This window comes from Tachyglossus aculeatus, chromosome 22, assembly GCF_015852505.1.
Source record: "Tachyglossus aculeatus isolate mTacAcu1 chromosome 22, mTacAcu1.pri, whole genome shotgun sequence".
Lineage (NCBI taxonomy): Eukaryota > Metazoa > Chordata > Mammalia > Monotremata > Tachyglossidae > Tachyglossus > Tachyglossus aculeatus.
This window is the reverse complement of record NC_052087.1, coordinates 39845170-39864679: the sequence shown is the minus strand read 5'-3', so window position 1 is coordinate 39864679 and position 19510 is coordinate 39845170. Positions and strand designations below refer to the sequence as shown.

Below are 19510 nucleotides of genomic sequence, written 5' to 3'. Positions count from 1 at the left end.
GACCTGGGTTCTAACCTTGCCTCTGCCACGTGACTGCTGTGTGTGACCTTGGGTGAGTCACTTCACTTCTCTGTGCCTTAGTTCCCTCATCTGAAAAATGGGGATTATGACGGTGAAGCCTGTGTGGGACAGGGACTGTGTCCAACCCAATTATCTTGTGCCTCCCCCAGCCCTTAGTATAGCAAGTGCACATAGTGATCATGCAGTAAAAATCAAGAAATAAAAGAGAGAAAGAGAGAGAGCAGACCTGAAATTGCCAACAGAGAGTCAGTCTACTCTCTACCGACCTCTCCCCCCAATCCTGCCTCTGGCCTCCCTCTTCACATCTGACAGACTATCACTCTCCCAGTTTCAAAGTCTTACTGAAGTCACATCTCCTCCAAGAAGCCTTCCCTGACTGACCCCTCATTTCTTCTTCTCCCACTCCCTCCTGCGTCACCCTGATTTGCTCCCTTTACTCCCTCCTCCCTCAGCCCCACAGGATTTATGTCCAAATCCATCATTTATTTATTCCTACCAGTGTCTGTCTCCCCCCTAGACTCCCCCTTTTTCCTCTCCTCCTCCCCATCCCCTCCACCCTAGCTCCTTCCTCTCCCCATAGCACCTGCATATATCTGTACAAATTTATTACTGTATTTATTTTACTTGTACATATTTACTATTCTATTTATTATGTTAATTATGTGCATCTGGCTTTATTTCTATTTATTCTGCTTACTTGACACCAGTCCACATGTTTTGTCTTGTTGTCTGTCTCCCACTTCTAGACTGTGAGCCCGTTGTTGGGAAGGGACCGTCTCTATATGTTGCCAACCTGTACTTCATTCATTCATTCAATCGGATTTATTGAGCGCTTACTGTGTGCAGAGTGCTGGACTAAGCGCTTGGGAAGTACTGCTTAGTGCAGTGCTCTGCACACAGTAATACGATTGAATGAATGAATGAATGAATGAATGTAAGCTTTTGGGGAACATATCTACCAACGCTGTTATATTGTAGTCTCCCATGCTCTAACTACAGTGCTCTGAACATAATAAACGCTCAATAAATACCATTGACTGACCATGGCATAGTGCCTGAGAATCAGAATATCATGATTTCTAATCCTGGCTCCGTGTCTTGTGTGCTGTGTGTGAATTTGGGCGAGTCACTTCTCTGAGCCTCAGTGACCTCAACTGTAAAATGGGGATCGAGACTGTGAGCCCTATGTAGGACAGGGACTGTGTCCAACCCAATTTTCTTGTATCCACCCCAGCGTTTAGTACAGTGCCTGGCACATAGTAAGTGGTTAACAAATACAATAATTATTATCATTATTATTATTAAGTTAGGGTCCCATAACCCCTCTTATGAGAGTCAAGCAGAGGCATATCCATTCCATTCCTAGCTTGGGCAGTGGCTAGCGAGTGGAAGGCCATCGTGGCTCAGTGGAAAGAGCCCGGGTTTTGGAGTCAGAGGTCATGGGTTCAAATCCCGACTCCACCAATTGCCAGCTGTGTGACTTGGGGCAAGTCACTTCACTTCTCTGTGCCTCAGTTACCTCATCTTTTAACATGGGGATTAAGACTGTGATCCCCGTGGGACAACCTAATCACCTTGTAACCTCCCCAGCACTTAGAACAGTGCTTTCCACTAATAAATGCCATCATTACTATTATTATTATTACTGCAAGACTAAACTCCCCTGTGCTGGGCAGCAGCGGCTTAGACGAGAGTCGAGGACGGAGACTCAAGTTTTTGGTGAGGAAGGAGGCAATGGTGAGCCACTTCTGTATTTTTACCAAGAAAACTCTGTGGATCCACTACCAGAACGATTGGAGATGGAAGTGGGGCATTTGGAGAGAGACGTGTCCATGGCATTGCTGTGGGTCGGAGATGGCTCAACGACGTAAGGCAAGACAAGAGGGTCCCATAAGGCACACATTGACCCCCTCCTTCCTAAGGGGAATCTCCTCTCCCGGCCCTTGGCTTACCCTGGACTTACTTGGCCGGTGGGGCTGGCGGGGGAATGGCTCTCTGCCAGCTGCTCTTCGTCTTCAGGGTAGGTGGGCATATTACATGCTCCGTGCCACACGGGAACCAAGCAGGGGACACCACTCGCCGCTCACAACTTCAGCTCCAGACCTTGAGCTCCTCGTGATAGAAGGACTGCCGAAAACACAAATCAAATCCCTTTCAGAACCGCATTCCCGAGGCCGGCGCACCTTCGAATCAATCAATCAATCAAACATATTTATTGAGCGCTTACTGTGTGCAGAGCACTGTACTAAGTGCTTGGGAAGTATAAGTTGGCAACATATAGAGACAGTCCCTACCCAACAGTGGGCTCACAGTCTAGAAGGGGGAGACAGAGAACAACACCGAACGTATTAGCAAAATAAAATAAATAGAATAGATACGTACAAGTAAAATAAATAAATAAATAGATAGAGTAATAAATATGTACAAACATATATACATATATACAGAAGTATCGGATGGCAATGAGGTTTCCAATTGAAAGGTTGCCAACTTGCACTTCCCAAGCGCTTCGTACAGTGCTCTGCACACAGTAAGCGCTCAATAAATACGATTGAAGATGAAAGGTACCTCCTTGAACTCGCATGAAGTAACCAGGTCAGCTCAGACCCGGGGCCAATATTAATAATGGTATTTGTTCTAGACTGTGAGCCCACTGTTGGGTAGGGACCGTCTCTATATGTTGCCAACTTGTACTTCCCAAGCGCTTAGTACAGTGCTCTGCACACAGTAAGCGCTCAATAAATACGATTGAATGAATGAATGAATGAATGAAGCGCGTACTATGTGCCAAGTGCTGTCCATCATTCATTCAATTGTATTGATTGAGCACTTACTATGGGAAGAGTGCTGTACTAAGTGCTTGGGAGAGTACAAAATAACAATAAACAGACATATTCCCTGCCCAAGATGAGTTAAAAGTCTAGAGGGAAAGGCGTGGCTTAGTGGAAAGAGCATAGGATTGGGAGTCAGAGGTCGTGGGTTTTAATCCAGGCTTCGCCACTTGTCAGCTGTGTGACTTTGGGCAAGTCAATTCACTTCTCTGGGCCTCAATTACCTCATCTGTAAAATGGGGATTAAGACTGTGAGCTTTCCCAGATGGAGCCCCCTTTTTCCTCTCCTCCTCCCCATCCCCCCGATCCTACCTTCTTCCCCTCCCCACAGCACCTGTATATATGTTTGTACAGCTTTATTATTCTATTTATTTTACTTGTACATATTTACTATTTATTTTATTTAGTTAATGATGTGCATCTAGCTTTAATTCTATTTGTTCTGGCGACTTGACACCTGTCCACATGTTTGGTTTTGTTGTCTGTCTCCCCCTTCTAGACTGTGAGCCCGTTGTTGGGTAGGGACCGTCTCTATATGTTGCCGACTTGTACTTCCCAAGTGCTTAGTACAGTGCTCTGCACATAGTAAGCGCTTAATAAATATGATTGAATGAATGATTGAATGAGAAAGTCCCTGTCCCATAGGAGGCTCACTGTCTTAATCCTCATTTTCCAGAAGAGGTGACTGTGACACAGAGAAGTGAAGTGACTTGCCCAGGGTGATACAGCAGACAGGTGGTGGAAGTGGGATTAGAACCCAGGTGCTTCGTCTCCCAGGCCCGTGCTCTTTTTAAGAGAAGCAGCAGGACGAAGTGGATAAAGCACAGGCCTGGGGGTCAGAGGGTCATGGGTTCTAATTCTGCCTCAACCACTTTGCTGTGTGACCTTGGGCAAGTCGCTTCAATTCTCTATGCCTCATTTACCTCATCTGTAAAATGGGGATTGAGAGTGCGAGCCCCATGTGGGACGGGGACCGCGTCCAAGCTGATTCGCTTGTATCCATCCCAGCACTTAGTACAGTGCCTGGCACATAGTAAGTGCTTAACAAATACCATTATTATTATTATTATTATTATTATTATTATTATTATTATATTGTATCATATTATTATATAATTAATCATAATTATTAATAATAAGCACTAGACTACACTGCTTCTCCATGCCATGCTGCACTGTCTGAAAACCAAACATAGTCTGTCTTCTCCCTGGGCATTTTTGTGGCATAGCGGAGAATCTCAGATCTCAGTCCAGAACTTGCTCCCGGGTGATCTCACTTCCTCTACGTCCTTTGCCATCTTGTTTTTTGGTTTTTGTTTTGTTTTTTCCATTAAAAACAGCCCAGTCCTCCAGAACTCTCCTGCCTCATTCAGGGACTAAATGTCAGAATGCAGGAGATTCTGCCAGCAAAAAAAAAAAAAAAAATAGAGAGAGAGTGGCATTTTGCCCTTTTGTTTCTTTTTTATAAAAGTAGAATTTTCATGTCATTTCGCATTTGATGCTCATCTGTCAAAGTAATTAAAGACAGGAAGGGCTAAAAATGACTAACCCACCATTCCTTCTCCAGTTCTTTTCCTCCTCCCCTTCTCTCCCGCTGTCAACGGCGCAGATATTTGACTGCAATTTCTCAGTCCTCACTGCATGATAGTTCTGTGCTTCACGGCTCCATGACTCCTGCTCGGGACAGCAAGATGACAGGGGGAAGCAACGTAGTGGACTCCTCACGTCTCTTATCTAGCATCATCATCATCAGTCGTATTTATTGAGCGCTTACTGTGTGCAGAGCACTGTACTAAGCGCTTGGGAAGTCCAAGTTGGCAACATCTAGAGACAGTCCCTACCCAACAGTGGGCTCACAGTCTAAAAGGGGGAGACAGCGAACAAAACCAAACATACTAACAAAATAAAATAAATAGAATAGATATGTACAAGTAAAATAAATAAATAAATGGAGTAACAAATATGTACAAACATATGTACATATATACAGGTGCTGTGGGGAAGGGAAGGAGGTAAGATGGGGGGGTGGATCCCAAGGGTTAGCCTGAGGAGCTCATGTGGCTCATTCAGTAACCAGAGAAAGCGGTGTGGCCTAGCGGAAAGAGCCCGGGCTTGAGAGTCAGAGGTCATAAATTCTAATCCCGGCTCCTCCCCTTGTCAGGTGTGTGACTTTGGGCAAGCCTCTTAACTTCTCTGTGCCTCAGTGACCTCATCTGTAAAATGGGAATTAATAATAATAATATTAGCATTTGTTAAGCGCTTACTATGTGCCAAGGACTGTTCTAAGCGCTGGGGTAGATACAAGGTAATCAGGTTGTCCCACGTGGGGCTCACAGTCTTCATCCCCATTTGCCAGATGAGTCCACTGAGGCACAGAGAACAGTAATAATAATAATAATAATAATAATAATAATAATGGTATTTGTTAAGTGCTTACTATGTGCAAAGCACTGTTCTAAGCACTGCAAGGTGTTAAGTGACTTGCCCAAGGTCACACAGCTGAAAATTGGCAGAGCCGGGATTAGAACCCATGACCTCTGACTCCCAAGCCCGAGCTCTTTCCACTAAGCCACACTGCTTCTCTAAGACTGTGAGCCCACTGTTGGGTAGGGACTGTCTCTATATGTTGCCAACTTGTACTTCCCAAGTGCTTAATACAGTGCTCTGCACACAGTAAGCACTCAATAAATATGATTGATTGATTGATTGATTGAGCCCCACATGCGACAACCTGATAACCTTGTGTCTACCCCAGCATTTAGAACAGTGCTTGGCACATAGTAAGTGCTTAACAAATATGATTATTATTATTATTATTATTGTTATTATTATTATTATTATTATTATTATTATTATTATTATTATTATTATTATTATGCTCTCCAGCAGGGCTCACTGCGAAGATCGCCCTGCAGACATTGTAGGGTAGCTTAGTGGACTGGCCAAATGCCCAGAATCGTTGCAACTTGAGTACTGTCAGACTCAGAAACCATATTTATTTTACTTGTACATATTTATTCTACTTATTTTATTTTGTTAATATGTTTTGTTTTGTTCTCTGTCTCCCCCTTCTAGACTGTGAGCCCACTGTTGGGTAGGGACCGTCTCTAGATGTTGCCAACTTGCACTTCCCAAGCACTTAGTACAGTGCTCTGCACACAATAAGCGCTCAATAAATCCGATTGAATGAATGAACAGAGTTGGTAACCTGTCACCTGTCCACATTTTTTGTTTTGTTGTCTGTCTCCCCCTTGTAGACTGTGAACCCACTGTTGGGTAGGGACTGTCTCTATATGTTGCCAACTTGTACTTCCCAAGCGCTTAGTACAGTGCTCTGCACACAGTAAGTGCTCAATAAATACAATTGAATGAATGAATGAATGGTGTAGACAGGATCCTCATTTCAGGGAGACTGGATCTTTGGGGGTGCCTCTCGGAAAAACACCCCTCAAATGAGTGCTGGGGGCTTTATTTTTTTTTAATGGTATTTCTTAAAGAGCTTACAATGTTTCAAGCTCTGTCTTAACCCCTGGGGAAGCAGTGTGGGTCAGTGGAAAGAGTCTGGGCTTGGGAGCCAGAGGTCATGGGTTCAAATCCCAGCTCCGCCAATTGTCAGCTGTGGGACCTTGGGTAAGTCCCTTCACTTCTCTGGGCCTCAGATACCTCATCCGGAAAATGGGGGTTAAGATTGTGAGCCCCACATGGGACAACCTGATGACTTTGTATCCTCCCCAGCACTTAGAACAGTGCTTTGCACATAGAAAGCGCTTAACAAATACCAAAATTATTATTATTATTATCCAGGCAAATTAGGTCAGACACAGTCTCTATAAAGGCTTGCTTCACTCTATTCCCGCCCCTCACTGCCAGCCTTCCTGGAGCCTGGAGCTCCAGTTTCCCTGGGAAGGCTGGGATTGAAGGGATGGAAAGGCTGGGAATACAGTGTCCCTTTCAGCTGGATGGGCTGGCGCTAGCTAATCCTCTAGATTGTAAACTTGTCGTGGTCAGGGAATGGGTCTGCTTATTGTTATGTCGTATTCTCCCAAGCGCTTAGTACAGTGCTCTGCACACATTAAGTGCTCAGTAGACAAGATTCAATTCATTCAGTAATCATATCTATTGAGCACTTACCTTGTGCAGAGTACTGTACTAAGTGCTTGGAAAGTACAATTCAGCAATTAAGAGAGACAATCCCTGCCCACACCGGGCTTACAGTCTAGAAAGGGGGAAGAAGAGACATCAAAACAAGTAAACAGGCATCATTATAAATAAATAGAATTTTATATATATATAATATATATATATATATATATATATATATATATATATATATATATATATATATATATATATATACACACACACACACACACACCTCGGCCTGGGGGTGGACCAACTGAAAACTGGATGGGTGGCCGTCCTAGCCACTGGCGGTTCCCCAGTGACGTACTAAATTTTGGAAAGCCCGAATTTCCCATTATCGGGTACCTTGTCATTCCAGGAACAGGAAAATAATACGCATGATGTCTAAACTCTGGGCTCCACCGCTTGTCTGCTGTATGTCCTTGGGCGACTCACTTCACTTCTCTGTGCCTCAGTTACCTACTCCATAAAATGAGGATTAAGATCGTGAGCCTCATGTGGGACAGGGACTTTCTCCAAGCTGATTATCTTAATAATTATGTTAAGTATTTACTGTGCTCCAGGCACTGTATTAAGCGCTGGGGTGGATACAAGCAAATTGGGTCGGATACAGTCCCTGCTCCACATAGGGCTCACTGGCTTAATCCCCATTTTACAGATGAGGTAACTGAGGCACAGAGAAGTCAAGTGACTTGCCCAGGGCCACACAGCAGACGTGGCAGAGGCAGGATTAGACCTCTTGGCCTTCTATGTCATGTTGCTTCCCCTGTCCACCCCAGTGCTTAGTACGGGGCTTGGCACATAGTAAGTGCCTAACAAATATCTCTATTATTAACAAATCCCATTCTTATTATTATATTAATGCCGTCAATACAGAGCAATCCCATCTGACATTAAACTGGTCCTTCATACTGGATTTGTTTCCTGTGGATTCAGTCGGAGACTAGAATTTTCTCCGGAAAAGACTTATTTCAAGCGGTCGGGACGCATGTATGCCGGTTGGCTAGTGGTTATCCTTCCGAAGTGCCATGGTTCTCTGTGATCCTGGGCATTTTCCCAAGCTTGCCCCAGGAAAAAACCCCCCCAAGGTGTCCTCCAAGCCACGTCTGCAGCGTCCTCTGCTGGATAGCTACTGAATGAGCCTGGAAGATTCAGAATTCCCAGGATTCCGGCCTGCCTTTCCCGTTTTTTACAATATCGAGCATTGGTTTTAAAAGAACCTCAGAAACCCTGCAACAGAACAAGAGTGCTACCGTGACGGATCCTTTGGACTGAGCCCAACTTACTGTTTCTTTTGGAGAGGCAGTGTGGTCTAGTGGAAAGAGCTGGGGCAGACGGGATCCTGGTTGAGGAGAGACTAAATCTTTGGAGTTACCTCCCATCCCCATGCCTGTAAATCATCATCATCATTATCATCATCAATCGTATTTATTGAGCGCTTACTGTGTGCAGAGCACTGTACTAAGCGCTTGGGAAGTACAAGTTGGCAACATATAGAGACAGTCCCTACCCAACAGTGGGCTCACAGTCCCTGTCCCTGTCCACTTCTTCTGCAAAGTGGGGTTTCACTACCTGTTCTCTTCCTAATTAAGGCTGTGAGCCCCAAGTGGGATCCGAGAAGCAGCGTGGCTCAGTGGAAAGAGCCCGGGCTTTGGAGTCGGAGGTCGTGGGTTCAAATCCCAGCTCCACCAATTGTCAGCTGTGTGACTTTGGGCAAGTCACTTCACTTCTCTGGGCCTCAGTTCCCTCATCTGTAAAATGGGGATTAAGACCGTGAGCCCTACATGGGACAACCTGATCACCTTGTATACCCCAGCGCTCAGAACAGTGCTTTGCACATAGTAAGCGCTTAACAAATACCATCATTATTATTATTATTGTTTGCTGTGTGACTTTGGGCAAGTCACTTAACTTCTCTGTGCCACAGTTACCTCATCTGTAAAATGGGGATTAAGACTGTGAGCCCTATATGGGACAACCTGATCACCTTGCATCCCCCAGCGCTTAAAACAGTGCTTTGCACATAGTAAGCGCTTAACAAATACCATCATTATTATTATTGTTGGCTGTGTGACTTTGGGCAAGTCACTTAACTTTTCTGTACCTCAGTTACCTCATCTGTAAAATGGGGATTAAGACTGTGAGCCCTATATGGGACAACCTGATCACCTTGTATCCCCCAGCGCTTAGAACAGTGCTTTGCACATAGTAAGCGCTTAACAAATACCATCATTATTATTATTGTTGGCTGTGTGACTTTGGGCAAGTCACTTAACTTCTCTGTGCCTCAGTTACCTCATCTGTAAAACGGGGATAAAGATTGTGAGCCCCACATGGGACAACCTAATCACCTTGCATCAATCAATCAATCACATTTATTGAGCACTTACTGTGTGCAGAGCACTGTACTAAGCGCTTGTATTCCCCCCCAGCACTTAGAACAGTGCTTTGCACATAGTAAGCACTTAAATACCATCATTATTATTATTATTGTATCTATCCCAGTACTTAGTATGGCGCTTATTTCAGTGCCTGGCATGTAGTAAGGGCTTAACAAATACCATAAAAAGTGGAGCACGACGTCTGATAAAGAAAAAAAACCTGAACCCAGATCATTACCACCACCAAGCCTTCGCAACCAAAATGAGAGAAGTCGCAGAAACTCTCTTTCTGGCATGTTCTCCTAATTTGTTCTGAGAGGACTGTGGTGGTCACGGGTAGGGACTGTCTCTATATGTTGCCAACTTGTACTTCCCAAGCGCTTAGTACAGTGCTCTGCACACAGTAAGCGCTCAATAAATACGATTGATTGATTGATGAAACAAGCTTAGAGAGGTAGCCCTTCCTTTTCAACAGAACTGGGAAAAAATTCAGCACCAGTTGATGATATTAACGGCCTGAGTCAGATCCTACTACACTTAGCAACTGAGGAAATCGTCAGACCAGCTGACTACAATAAAGATGTTGGGCGAGGATGGGGGGAGCCCAAAGATCAGATGGCAAGCAAGTTGCTCCTTTAATTGGGATGATCTGACCTTAGCCAGATGTACCTTTGGACAAAATTTATTAGGAATCCTTTGGCTTTTCATTATTATTATTATTGCGGTATTAGTTAAGCGCTTACTATGTGCCAGGCACTGTACTAAGAGCTGGGGTGGATACAAACAAATCGGGTCGGAAACAGTCCTTGTCCCACGGCGAGCTCACAATCTTAATCCCCATTTTACAGATGAGGGAGGAAACAGTCCTTGTCCCACGGGGAGCTCACAATCTTAATGCCCATTTTACAGATGAGGGAGCTGAGGCACAGAGAAGTGAAGCGACTTGCCCAAGGTCACACAGCAGACAAGTCTGCATGCCCTTGTGCTTGAATTTGCACCTTTGTTCGCCCCACCTTCAGCCCCATGGCACTTATGTCCAGTGCTTTGCACATAGTAAGTACTTAACAAATGTCATTATTATGATTATTATTATATTTGTAATACATTTATTTACATTAATGTCTGTCTCCCCCTCTAAACTGTAAGGTCCGTGTGGGCAGGGACCGTGTCTACCAACTCAGTTACATTGTACTCTCCAGAGAACTTAGTACAGAGTTCTGCACTCAGTAAGTGCTCAATAAATGCCACTGATTAATTGATTGATTCTCTTTTAAACTTGAGCTAGAAACGTGACAGAAAAGAGGGTGCATCCAGTCTGATGGGAGGAGACTTTCCCAACTTGAGAATTTCTCTTGAGTTTACTTCCTTATTTATGTTGCCAACTTGTACTTCCGAAGCACTTAGTACAGTGCTCTGAGCACAGTAAGTGCTCAATAAATACGATTGATTGATTGATTGATTCCTTTGCCCAGAACCCGAATAGATTACATTCATCCTGGACTCCCCACAGTTGGGCCAAGATTTGTTTGACTGTTAAGAAAAGCAGTGTGGCTTAGAGGAAAGAGAACAGGCTTGAGAGTCAGAGGACATGTGTTCTAATCCCACCTCTGCCTCTTGTCCACTGTGTGACCTTGGGAAAGCCATTTTAACTTCTCTGTGCCTCAGTTACCTCACCTATAAAATGGGGATTAAGACTGTGAGCCCCACGTGGGACCACCTGATTATCTTGTATCTACCCCAGTTCTTAGAACAGTGCTTGGCATATAGTAAGTGCTTAACAAATACCTTTATTATTATTATTATTATTATTATTAGTTCTCCAGCACCACGGAGATGAGAAAAAGGAGGAGGAGAATCATGGCGAAAGTAGAGAATGATTCTCAACTCTGCTACGAATGCCTTTCAGGGATTTCAGACCTACCAACAAATAACATTTATTGAGAGTCTTCTGTGTGCTAAGCACTTGGGCGAGTACAGTAAAACAGAGTTGGTCGACACGGTACCTGTCCACAAGCAGCTTACAGTCTAGCAAGGGGATGACAGTCACCAAGGTCAACATAATAACAATAATAATAATAATGGCATTTATTAAGTGCTTACAATGTGCAAAGCACTGTTCTAAGCGCTGGGAAGGTTACAAGGAGATCAGGAGGCCTTCCCAGACTGAGCCCCTTCCTTCCTCTCCCCCTCGTCCCCCTCTCCATCCCCCTCATCTTACCTCCTTCCCTTCCCCACAGCACCTGTATATATGCATATATGTTTGTACATATTTATTACTCTATTTATTTATTTATTTATTTTACTTGTACATATCTATTCTATTTATTTTATTTTGTTAGTACGTTTGGTTTTGTTCTCTGTCTCCCCCTTCTAGACTGTGAGCCCACTGTTGGGTAGGGACTGTCTCTATATGTTGCCAACTTGTACTTCCCAAGCGCTTAGTCCAGTGCTCTGCACACAGCAAGTGCTCAATAAATACAATTGATTGATTGATTGGGGTCAGGGGGGAATGGATATTTAATCCCCACTTTAGAGATGAGGAAATGAGGGCCAGAGAAATTAAGGGACTTGTCCAAGGTCACAGAGCAGCGGACAAGTGGAAGAACTGGAATGGGAACCCAAGCCCCCTGGCTCCTAGGCCCATATTCTTTCCATTAGGCTTCTCGGTAACACTAGGGTGATAATCTCTGTGCTCCTTAATAAGATCATGTTCCTGGGCAGGGAACACGTCTGCTAATTCTGTTGGATTGTACTCTCCAAAGCGCTTAGTCTCCTCTCAGGGTTGCATCTGGAGAGTTTCAAGTACAATACCAGTCTCGGCTACGGGAGGGAGAGTCAAGCAGAGGCCTATCTATTCCATTCCTAGCTTGGCCAGTGGCTAGCGAGTGGAAGGCCATCTGCTACAAGTCAAAACTCACCCATGCTGGGCAGCAGAGGCACGGGATGGGTCGAGGGCGGAGATTCGAGTTTACCGCGCTGAAGGCGGCAATGGTAAACCGCTTCTGGATTTTTACCAAGAAAACTCTATGGATCCACTACCGGAACGATTGCAGATGGAGAGCGGGACGTTCTGGGAGAGATGTGTCCGTGACATCGCTATGGGTCGGAAACAACTCGACGGCGTAAGACAAGTCTCCCAAGTGCTAGTACAGTGCTCGGGACACACTAAGCACTCAATAAATACCACTGATTGATTAAGGATTAAGCTTCACTGGCATTTCACAGAGAATAGTCCCCCGAACAACCCTTGGAACCCAAAATATAAAACTCTGCCTGGTGGTAAAATGTAGGAAGAGCTCATAATGAGGAGAGGGAAAGAAGGGCCGGGGAAAAGATAAGTTTTGCTGAGAACAAAATGCAAGGAATGGCACTCGTGCCTTAGTGGAAAGAGCACGGGCTTGGGATTCAGAGGTCGTGGGTTCCAATCCTGCCCCTGCCACTTGTCAGCTGTGTGACTTTGGGCAAGGCGCTTAACATCTCCGTGCTTCAGTGACTTCATCTGGAAAATGGGGATTAAGACTGTGAGCCCCACATGGGACAACCTGATGACCTCAACTGTGAGCCCCACATGGGACAACCTGATGACCTTGTATCTACCCCAGCGCATAGAACAGTGCTTGGCTGATAGTAAGCGCTTAACAAATACCATCATCATCATCATCACTCGGAGAAAGTTCACCCCAAACATCACCACATGACGGAGGGCTTGGAAGCTCATGGTCACAACTCAAGAAGGGGGATCTCGGTGTCCTTGCCGACTGTTCTTTGAACTTATAGGTCTCCCCCCTCTAGACTAAAAGCTCATTATGGGCAGGGAACATGTCGGCTAATTCTATTATACTGTACTCTCCCAAGGGCTTAGTCCAGCGTTCTGCACATAGTAAGCGCTCACTAAAAACTATTGATTGACAAATGTGTGGCAGCAGAAAAACAAGGCCACCTGAAACCTGGGTATCAACATTCATTCATTCATTCAATCGCATTTATTGAGTGCTTACTCATCATCATCATCATCAATCGTATTTATTGAGCGCTTACTGTATGCATAACACTGTACTAAGCCCTTGGGAAGTACAAGTCGGCAACATCTAGAGACGGTCCCTACGCAACAACGGGCTCACAGTCTAGAAGGGGGAGACAGACAACGAAACAAAATATATGGACAGGTATCAAGTCAACATGAAGGGGTCAGATAGCCAATCAAAAGAGGAGTTTTGTCACTGTTTAAAAAAAACAACAGCTTGTTATGTCGGCACCTAGAACACAGCACGAGTCTCTCCAAAGTTTGGGAAAGATATCCCAAGGGGAGAGAGGGTGTAGAGAAGAGAAAATGTACAAGAGAAGCAGCATAGCCTACTGGAAAGAGCATGGGCCTGGGAATCAGAGGACCTGGGTTCTAATCCCTACTCCGCCACATACCTGCTGCTGTTGACCTTGGACAAGTCACTTAAGTGCCCTGCCTCAGTTCCCTCATTTGCACAACAATAATAATAATAATGGCATTTATTAAGCTCTTACTATGTGCAAAGCACTGTTCTAAGTGCTGGGGAGGTTACAAGGTAATCAAGTTGTCCCACCGGGTGGGCTCACAGTCTTAATCCCCATTTTACAGATGAGGGAACTGAGGCCCAGAGAAGTGAAGTGACTTGCCCAGAGTCACACAGCTGACAATTAGCAGAGCCGGGATTTGAACCCATGACCTCTGACTCCAAAGCCCGGGCTCTTTCCACTGAGTCATGCTGCTTCTCTAATGAAAATACTTCTCTAATGAAAATGAGGATTCAGTATCTGTTCTCCCTCCTACTTGGGCTGTGGGCTCTGTGTGGGACCTGATTACCCCAGTGCTTAAAGCAGTGCTTGACACATAGTAAGCGCCTGAAAAATACCATTATTATGATGATGACATTGTTATTGTTGTTATTATTACCATCAAGTACTCCTATTACTAGAAGAGGATGGAGAAGCTTCAAAAAACACAAGCTGAGCAGGCGCAACCGACTGACGTCTTCCAAATAGCGAAGCGTATGAACAGGATGGACGCAGAGAGACTGTTCCCCCACCCTCACAACGCCGTGACAAGGGAGCACATACTAAAGTATCAAGGTTGGAGATGCCAAACAATACGAAACAGAACTATGTGGAATGTTTTACCACAGGAAGCTGTGCGGGAGGAAAACATGAGCCAGTTCAAGAGCGCATGGGCTCGCTTCATGGACAAGTGGAGAATTAAGGGTTAATCTATCATTGCTATTTATTGAGGGCTTATCGTGTGCAGAGCACTGTACTAAGTGCTCGGGAGAGTATACTGCAGTTGGTAGACACGACCCTGCTCTCAAGGCACTTACAGTCTAAAGGACGGGATGGAGAGGGGCAAAGTTAGGAATTATAGATGTGACCATTTTAAAGGTCAGGATGAAGGTCAATAAAAATAGTGGTACTTATTAAATGCCTACTCTGTGTCAAACACTGTTCTAAGCACTGGGGTAGATAGAAGTTAATCAGGTTGGACATAGTCTCTATCCCACATGGGGCTCACACTCCTATCTCCATTTCACAGAGGTAACTGAGGCAGAGAAGTGAAGTGACTTGCCAAGGTCAACCAGCAGACATGTGGTGGCACCAGGATTAGAACCCAGGTCCCCCTGACTGCCAGGACCATGCTCTATCCACTAAGCCACGCTGTTTCTCAAAGAAAGGTCAAGGAAAGAAACTACCACACAGTTTCTCCAATCATCCAGCTGCTCCTCTCAGACAGGGAATACTGGGTGGCTAGTTGAGATCCTGATCTAACCCAGTACTGGCTTTGCTTCTGTTCTTAACTCTCCATTTCAATCCATCAGTGGTAGTTATTGAGCACTTACTGTGTGCAGAGCACTGTACTAAGCGCTTGGGAGAGTACGATGCAACAGAGTTGGTAGACACTTTCCCGGCCCACAGTCCTCACCCTCTAAACCATAAGTTCTTTGTGGGTCAGGAACGTATCTACCAACTCTGTTATACTATACTCTCCTGAGCGCTTAGTACAGTCCTCTGTACCTAATAAGAGCTCAATAATTACTACTGATTGATTGATTGAGAGCCCTACTGAGAGCTCACCTCCTCCAGGAGGCCTTCCCAGACTGAGCCCCCACCTTCCTCTCCCCCTCCTCCCCCTCTCCACCCCCCCACCTTACCTCCTTCCCTTCCCCACAGCACTTGTATATATGTATATATGTTTGTACGTATTTATTACTCTATTTATTTATTTTACTTGTACATATCTATTCTATTTATTTTATTTTGTTCATATGTTTGGTTTTGTTCTCTGTCTCCCCCTTCTAGACTGTGAGCCCACTGTTGGGTAGGGACCATCTCTATATGTTGCCAACTTGTACTTCCCAAGCGCTTAGTACAGTGCTCTGCACACAGTAAGTGCTCAATAAATACGATTGATTGATTGATTGATTGATTGGACCCTAGAGTAGCTGAGCTCATCAGGACTTGTCTGCCCAAGGAGATGCAGAGGATCCAGTCAGGAGGAAAGTCAAGCTGGGAAAAGACCGCTGAGATATACTGGTGAGAGTTTGGGATGTTGGGAGACAAGATTCAACCATTTCCCTGTGGTTCCCGGGAAGGGCCAGAGAAGAGGAAAGGGACCGTGCAGAACAACCATTTAGGGAAGGTCAAAAACGCTCCTGAGTCCATAAAAGCGAGCTAGTTTTGAGAGTATACCAGCAAACTGGTAGCCAAACTCACTGCTCTGATCAAGGAAACCCCAAGAGGCTTGGTTTTGTTTTGTTTTTCTCTTTTAAATGAAATATTAGCAACATCAAGAAGGTTTGCAAAGAAAACCCAGTATTAGAGAGTTTCCCATCTCCCCAAGAGGTTGAGAAATCACAAATCAATCTGAGAAGAAGGGCTACTTCAGAATTATATGAAAAGTTACCGAAACAGAAAACTGGGGGTCAATTGGGATGATAGACTAGACCTGAAAACAGCCATTTGCTTCAACACCCAAGGCTGTGTCTAAGATGGGCTGGTAGGTCTGGGTGCTTATTTACAAGGCTATAATAGAATTTTTTGTCTCAGGTTTTTTTTTCTTCTGTTTTCTTGTTGTCGTTTTTTAATGGTATTTGCTGAGCAGCTTGAGAAGCAGCATGGCTTAGTGGAAAGTGCCCAGGTTTGGGAGTCAGGGGTCATGAGTGCTAATCCCGGCTCTACCACTTACAGCTGTGTGAATTTGCGCAAGTCACTTCACTTCTCTGGGACTCAGTTACCTCATCTGTAAAATGGGGAATAAAACTGTGAGCCCCACGAGGGACATCCTGATTACCCTATATCTACCCCAGTGCTTAGAACAGTGCTTGGCACACAGTAAAGCTCTTAACAAATGCTATTATTATTATTATTATTATATCCTAGGCACTATACTAAGCAATCCTTCCCAGCAGTATCTCTAGAGGAGATCTCCTGCCTCCTCTCAAAAGCCACCCCCTCCACCTGTGCATTGGATCCCATTTCTTCGCACCTTATCAAAACTCTCACCCCAACCCTTCTTCCCTCCCTAACAGCCATGTTCAACTGTTCACTCTCCAATGGCTTCTTTCCAACTGCTTTCAAATATGCCCATATCTCCCCTATCCTAAAAAAAACCCTCCTTTGACCCAGGGCTCCCTCCAGTTATCACCACATCTCCCTCCTACCATTCCTCCCCAAACTCCTTGAGCGAATTGTCTACACCCTCTGTCTCAAACTCCTCTCCTCCAATTCTCTCCTTGACCCCCTCCGATCTGGCTTCCATCCCCTTCACTGCACAAAAACCGCCCGCTCAAATAACACCAATGATCTCCTTCTTGCCAAATCCAACGGCCTCTACTCCATCCTAATCCTCCTCGACCTCTCAGCTGCCTTTGACACAAGGGACCATCCCCTTCTCTTGGAAACGGTATCCAACCTCGGCTTCACTGACTCTGTCCTCTCCTCTACTTGGATGTCCTCCCGTTCCCTCAAACTTAACATGTCCGAAACAGAGTTCCTTATCTTCCCATCCAATCCCGGTCCTTCCCCTGACTTTCCCATCAATATAGGCACCGTCATCCTTCCTGTTTCACAAACAATAACTATGGCATTATTCTTGTCATTCAACCCACATATTCAATCTATCACTAAATCCTGTCAGTCCTACCCTCACAGCACAGGTAAAATCTGATCTTTCCTCTCCATTCAAACTGCTACCACATTAGTACAACCACTCATTCTATCCCACCTGGATTTCTGCATCAGCCTCCTTGCTGACCTCCCAGCCTCCTGCCTCTCCCCACTCCAGTCCATACTTCACTCTTCTGCCTGAATCACTTTTTGATAAAAATGTTCAGAACATGTCACGCAGCTCCTCAAAAAACTCCAGTGGTTGCCCATCCACCTCTGCATCAAACAAAAATTCCTCACATTGGCTTTAAAGCAATTCACCACCTTGATCCCTCCTACCTCACCTTGCTTCTCTCTTTCTCCAACCCAGCCTGAATTCTTTGTTCCTCTAATGTTAACCTTCTCTCTGTGACTCCATCTTCTGTCTCACCACCTACCCCTAGCCCATGTCCTGCTTCTGGCCTGGAGCTCCCTCCCGCCTCAAATCCGACGGACAATTATTCTCTCCGACTTGAAAGCCTAAATGAAGGCCCATCTCCTCCAAGAGGCCTTCCCAAACTAAGCCCCACTTTTCCTCATCTCCCACTCCCTTCTGCATTGCCCTGATTTGCTCCCTTTGTTCTTTCCCCTCCTACCCCACAGCACTTTTGTATGTATCTGTATTTTTATTCATTTGTGTTCATGTCTATCTCCCCCCACTCTAGCCTGTGAGCTCGTTGTGGGCTGGGAATGTGACTGTTTATTGTTGTATTGTTGGCAATTGCATTTTTTTAAGCGCTTACTATGTGCAAAGCACTGTTCTAAGCACTGGGGAGGATACAAGGTGATCAGGTTGTCCCACATGGGGCTCACTGTCTTAATCCCCATTTTACAGATGAGGTAACTGAGGCACAGAGAAGTTAAGTGACTTGTCCAAAGTCACACAGCTGACAAGTGGCGGGGCCGGAATTTGAACCCATGACCTCTGACTCCCAAGCCCAAGCACTTAGTACAGTGCTCTGTGCACAGTAAGTGCTCAATAAGTACAATTCATTCATTCATTCAATCGTATTTATTGAGCGCTTACTGTGTGCAGGGCACTGTACTAAGCTCTTGGGAAGTACAAGTTGGCAATATATAATAATAATAATGATAGCATTTATTAAGCGCTTACTATGTGCAAAGCACTGTTCTAAGTGCTGGAGAGGTTACAAGGTGATCAGGCTGCCCCATGGGGGGCTCACAGTCTTAATTCCCATTTTACAGATGAGGTAACTGAGGCACAGAGAAGTTAAGTGACTTGCCCGAAGTCACACAGCTGGCAATTGGCGGAGCTGGGATTTGAACACATGACCTTGGACTCCCAAGCCCAAGCACTTAGTACAGTGCTCTGTGCACAGTAAGCGCTCAATAAGTACAATTCATTCATTCGTTCACTTGTATTTATTGAGCGCTTACTGTGTGCAGAGCACTGTACTAAGCGCTTGGGAAGTACAAGTTGGCAACATATAGAGACGGTCCCTACCCAACAGCGGGTTCACAGTTTAGAAGGGGGAGACAGACAACAAAACAAAACATATTAACAAAATAAAATAAATAGAATAGTAAATATGTACAAGAAAAATGAATAGAGTAATAAATATGTACAAACATATATTCAGGTGCTGTGTAATTCAAGTACAATTGAATTAATGAATGAAAGAACACAAGATAATCAGGTTGGACACAGTCCATATCCCACTTGAGGCTCACAGTAGTAATTCTCAGTTTACAGATGAGGTAACTGAGGCACAGAGAAGTGAAGTGACTTGCCTAAGGTTACACAGCAGACAAGTGGTGGAACCGAGATTAGAACCCACGTCCTTCTGACTTCCCACTGTCTATCCACTAGGCCTGGGACTCAGTGGACCCGGGTTCTTATCCCGTCTCTGCCACTTTGCCTGCTGTGTGAACTTGGGCCTCAGTTCCCTCACCTGTAAAGTAGGGATTAAATACCTAATCTTCCTTATGGTAATGATAACTGTGGTG

General features: G+C 44.9%; 1 protein-coding gene and 1 non-coding gene across 2 annotated transcripts in view; one reads left to right on the top strand and one right to left on the bottom strand.

Moving 5' to 3' along the window:
• IRAG1 (inositol 1,4,5-triphosphate receptor associated 1) overlaps nucleotides 1–19510 on the bottom strand; it is a 148021-nt gene that overhangs the window by 106481 nt on the left and 22030 nt on the right. Inside the window, exon 2 of the mRNA XM_038764614.1 lies at nucleotides 1985–2148. Coding sequence (XP_038620542.1) covers nucleotides 1985–2053 — 69 coding nt within the window. The 5' untranslated portion in view covers nucleotides 2054–2148. The remainder of the gene's footprint in view (nucleotides 1–1984; nucleotides 2149–19510) is intronic.
• LOC119944297 lies at nucleotides 12147–12284 on the top strand. The gene has a single exon (XR_005455790.1). It is a non-coding gene; the product is annotated as a small nucleolar RNA SNORA7 (small nucleolar RNA).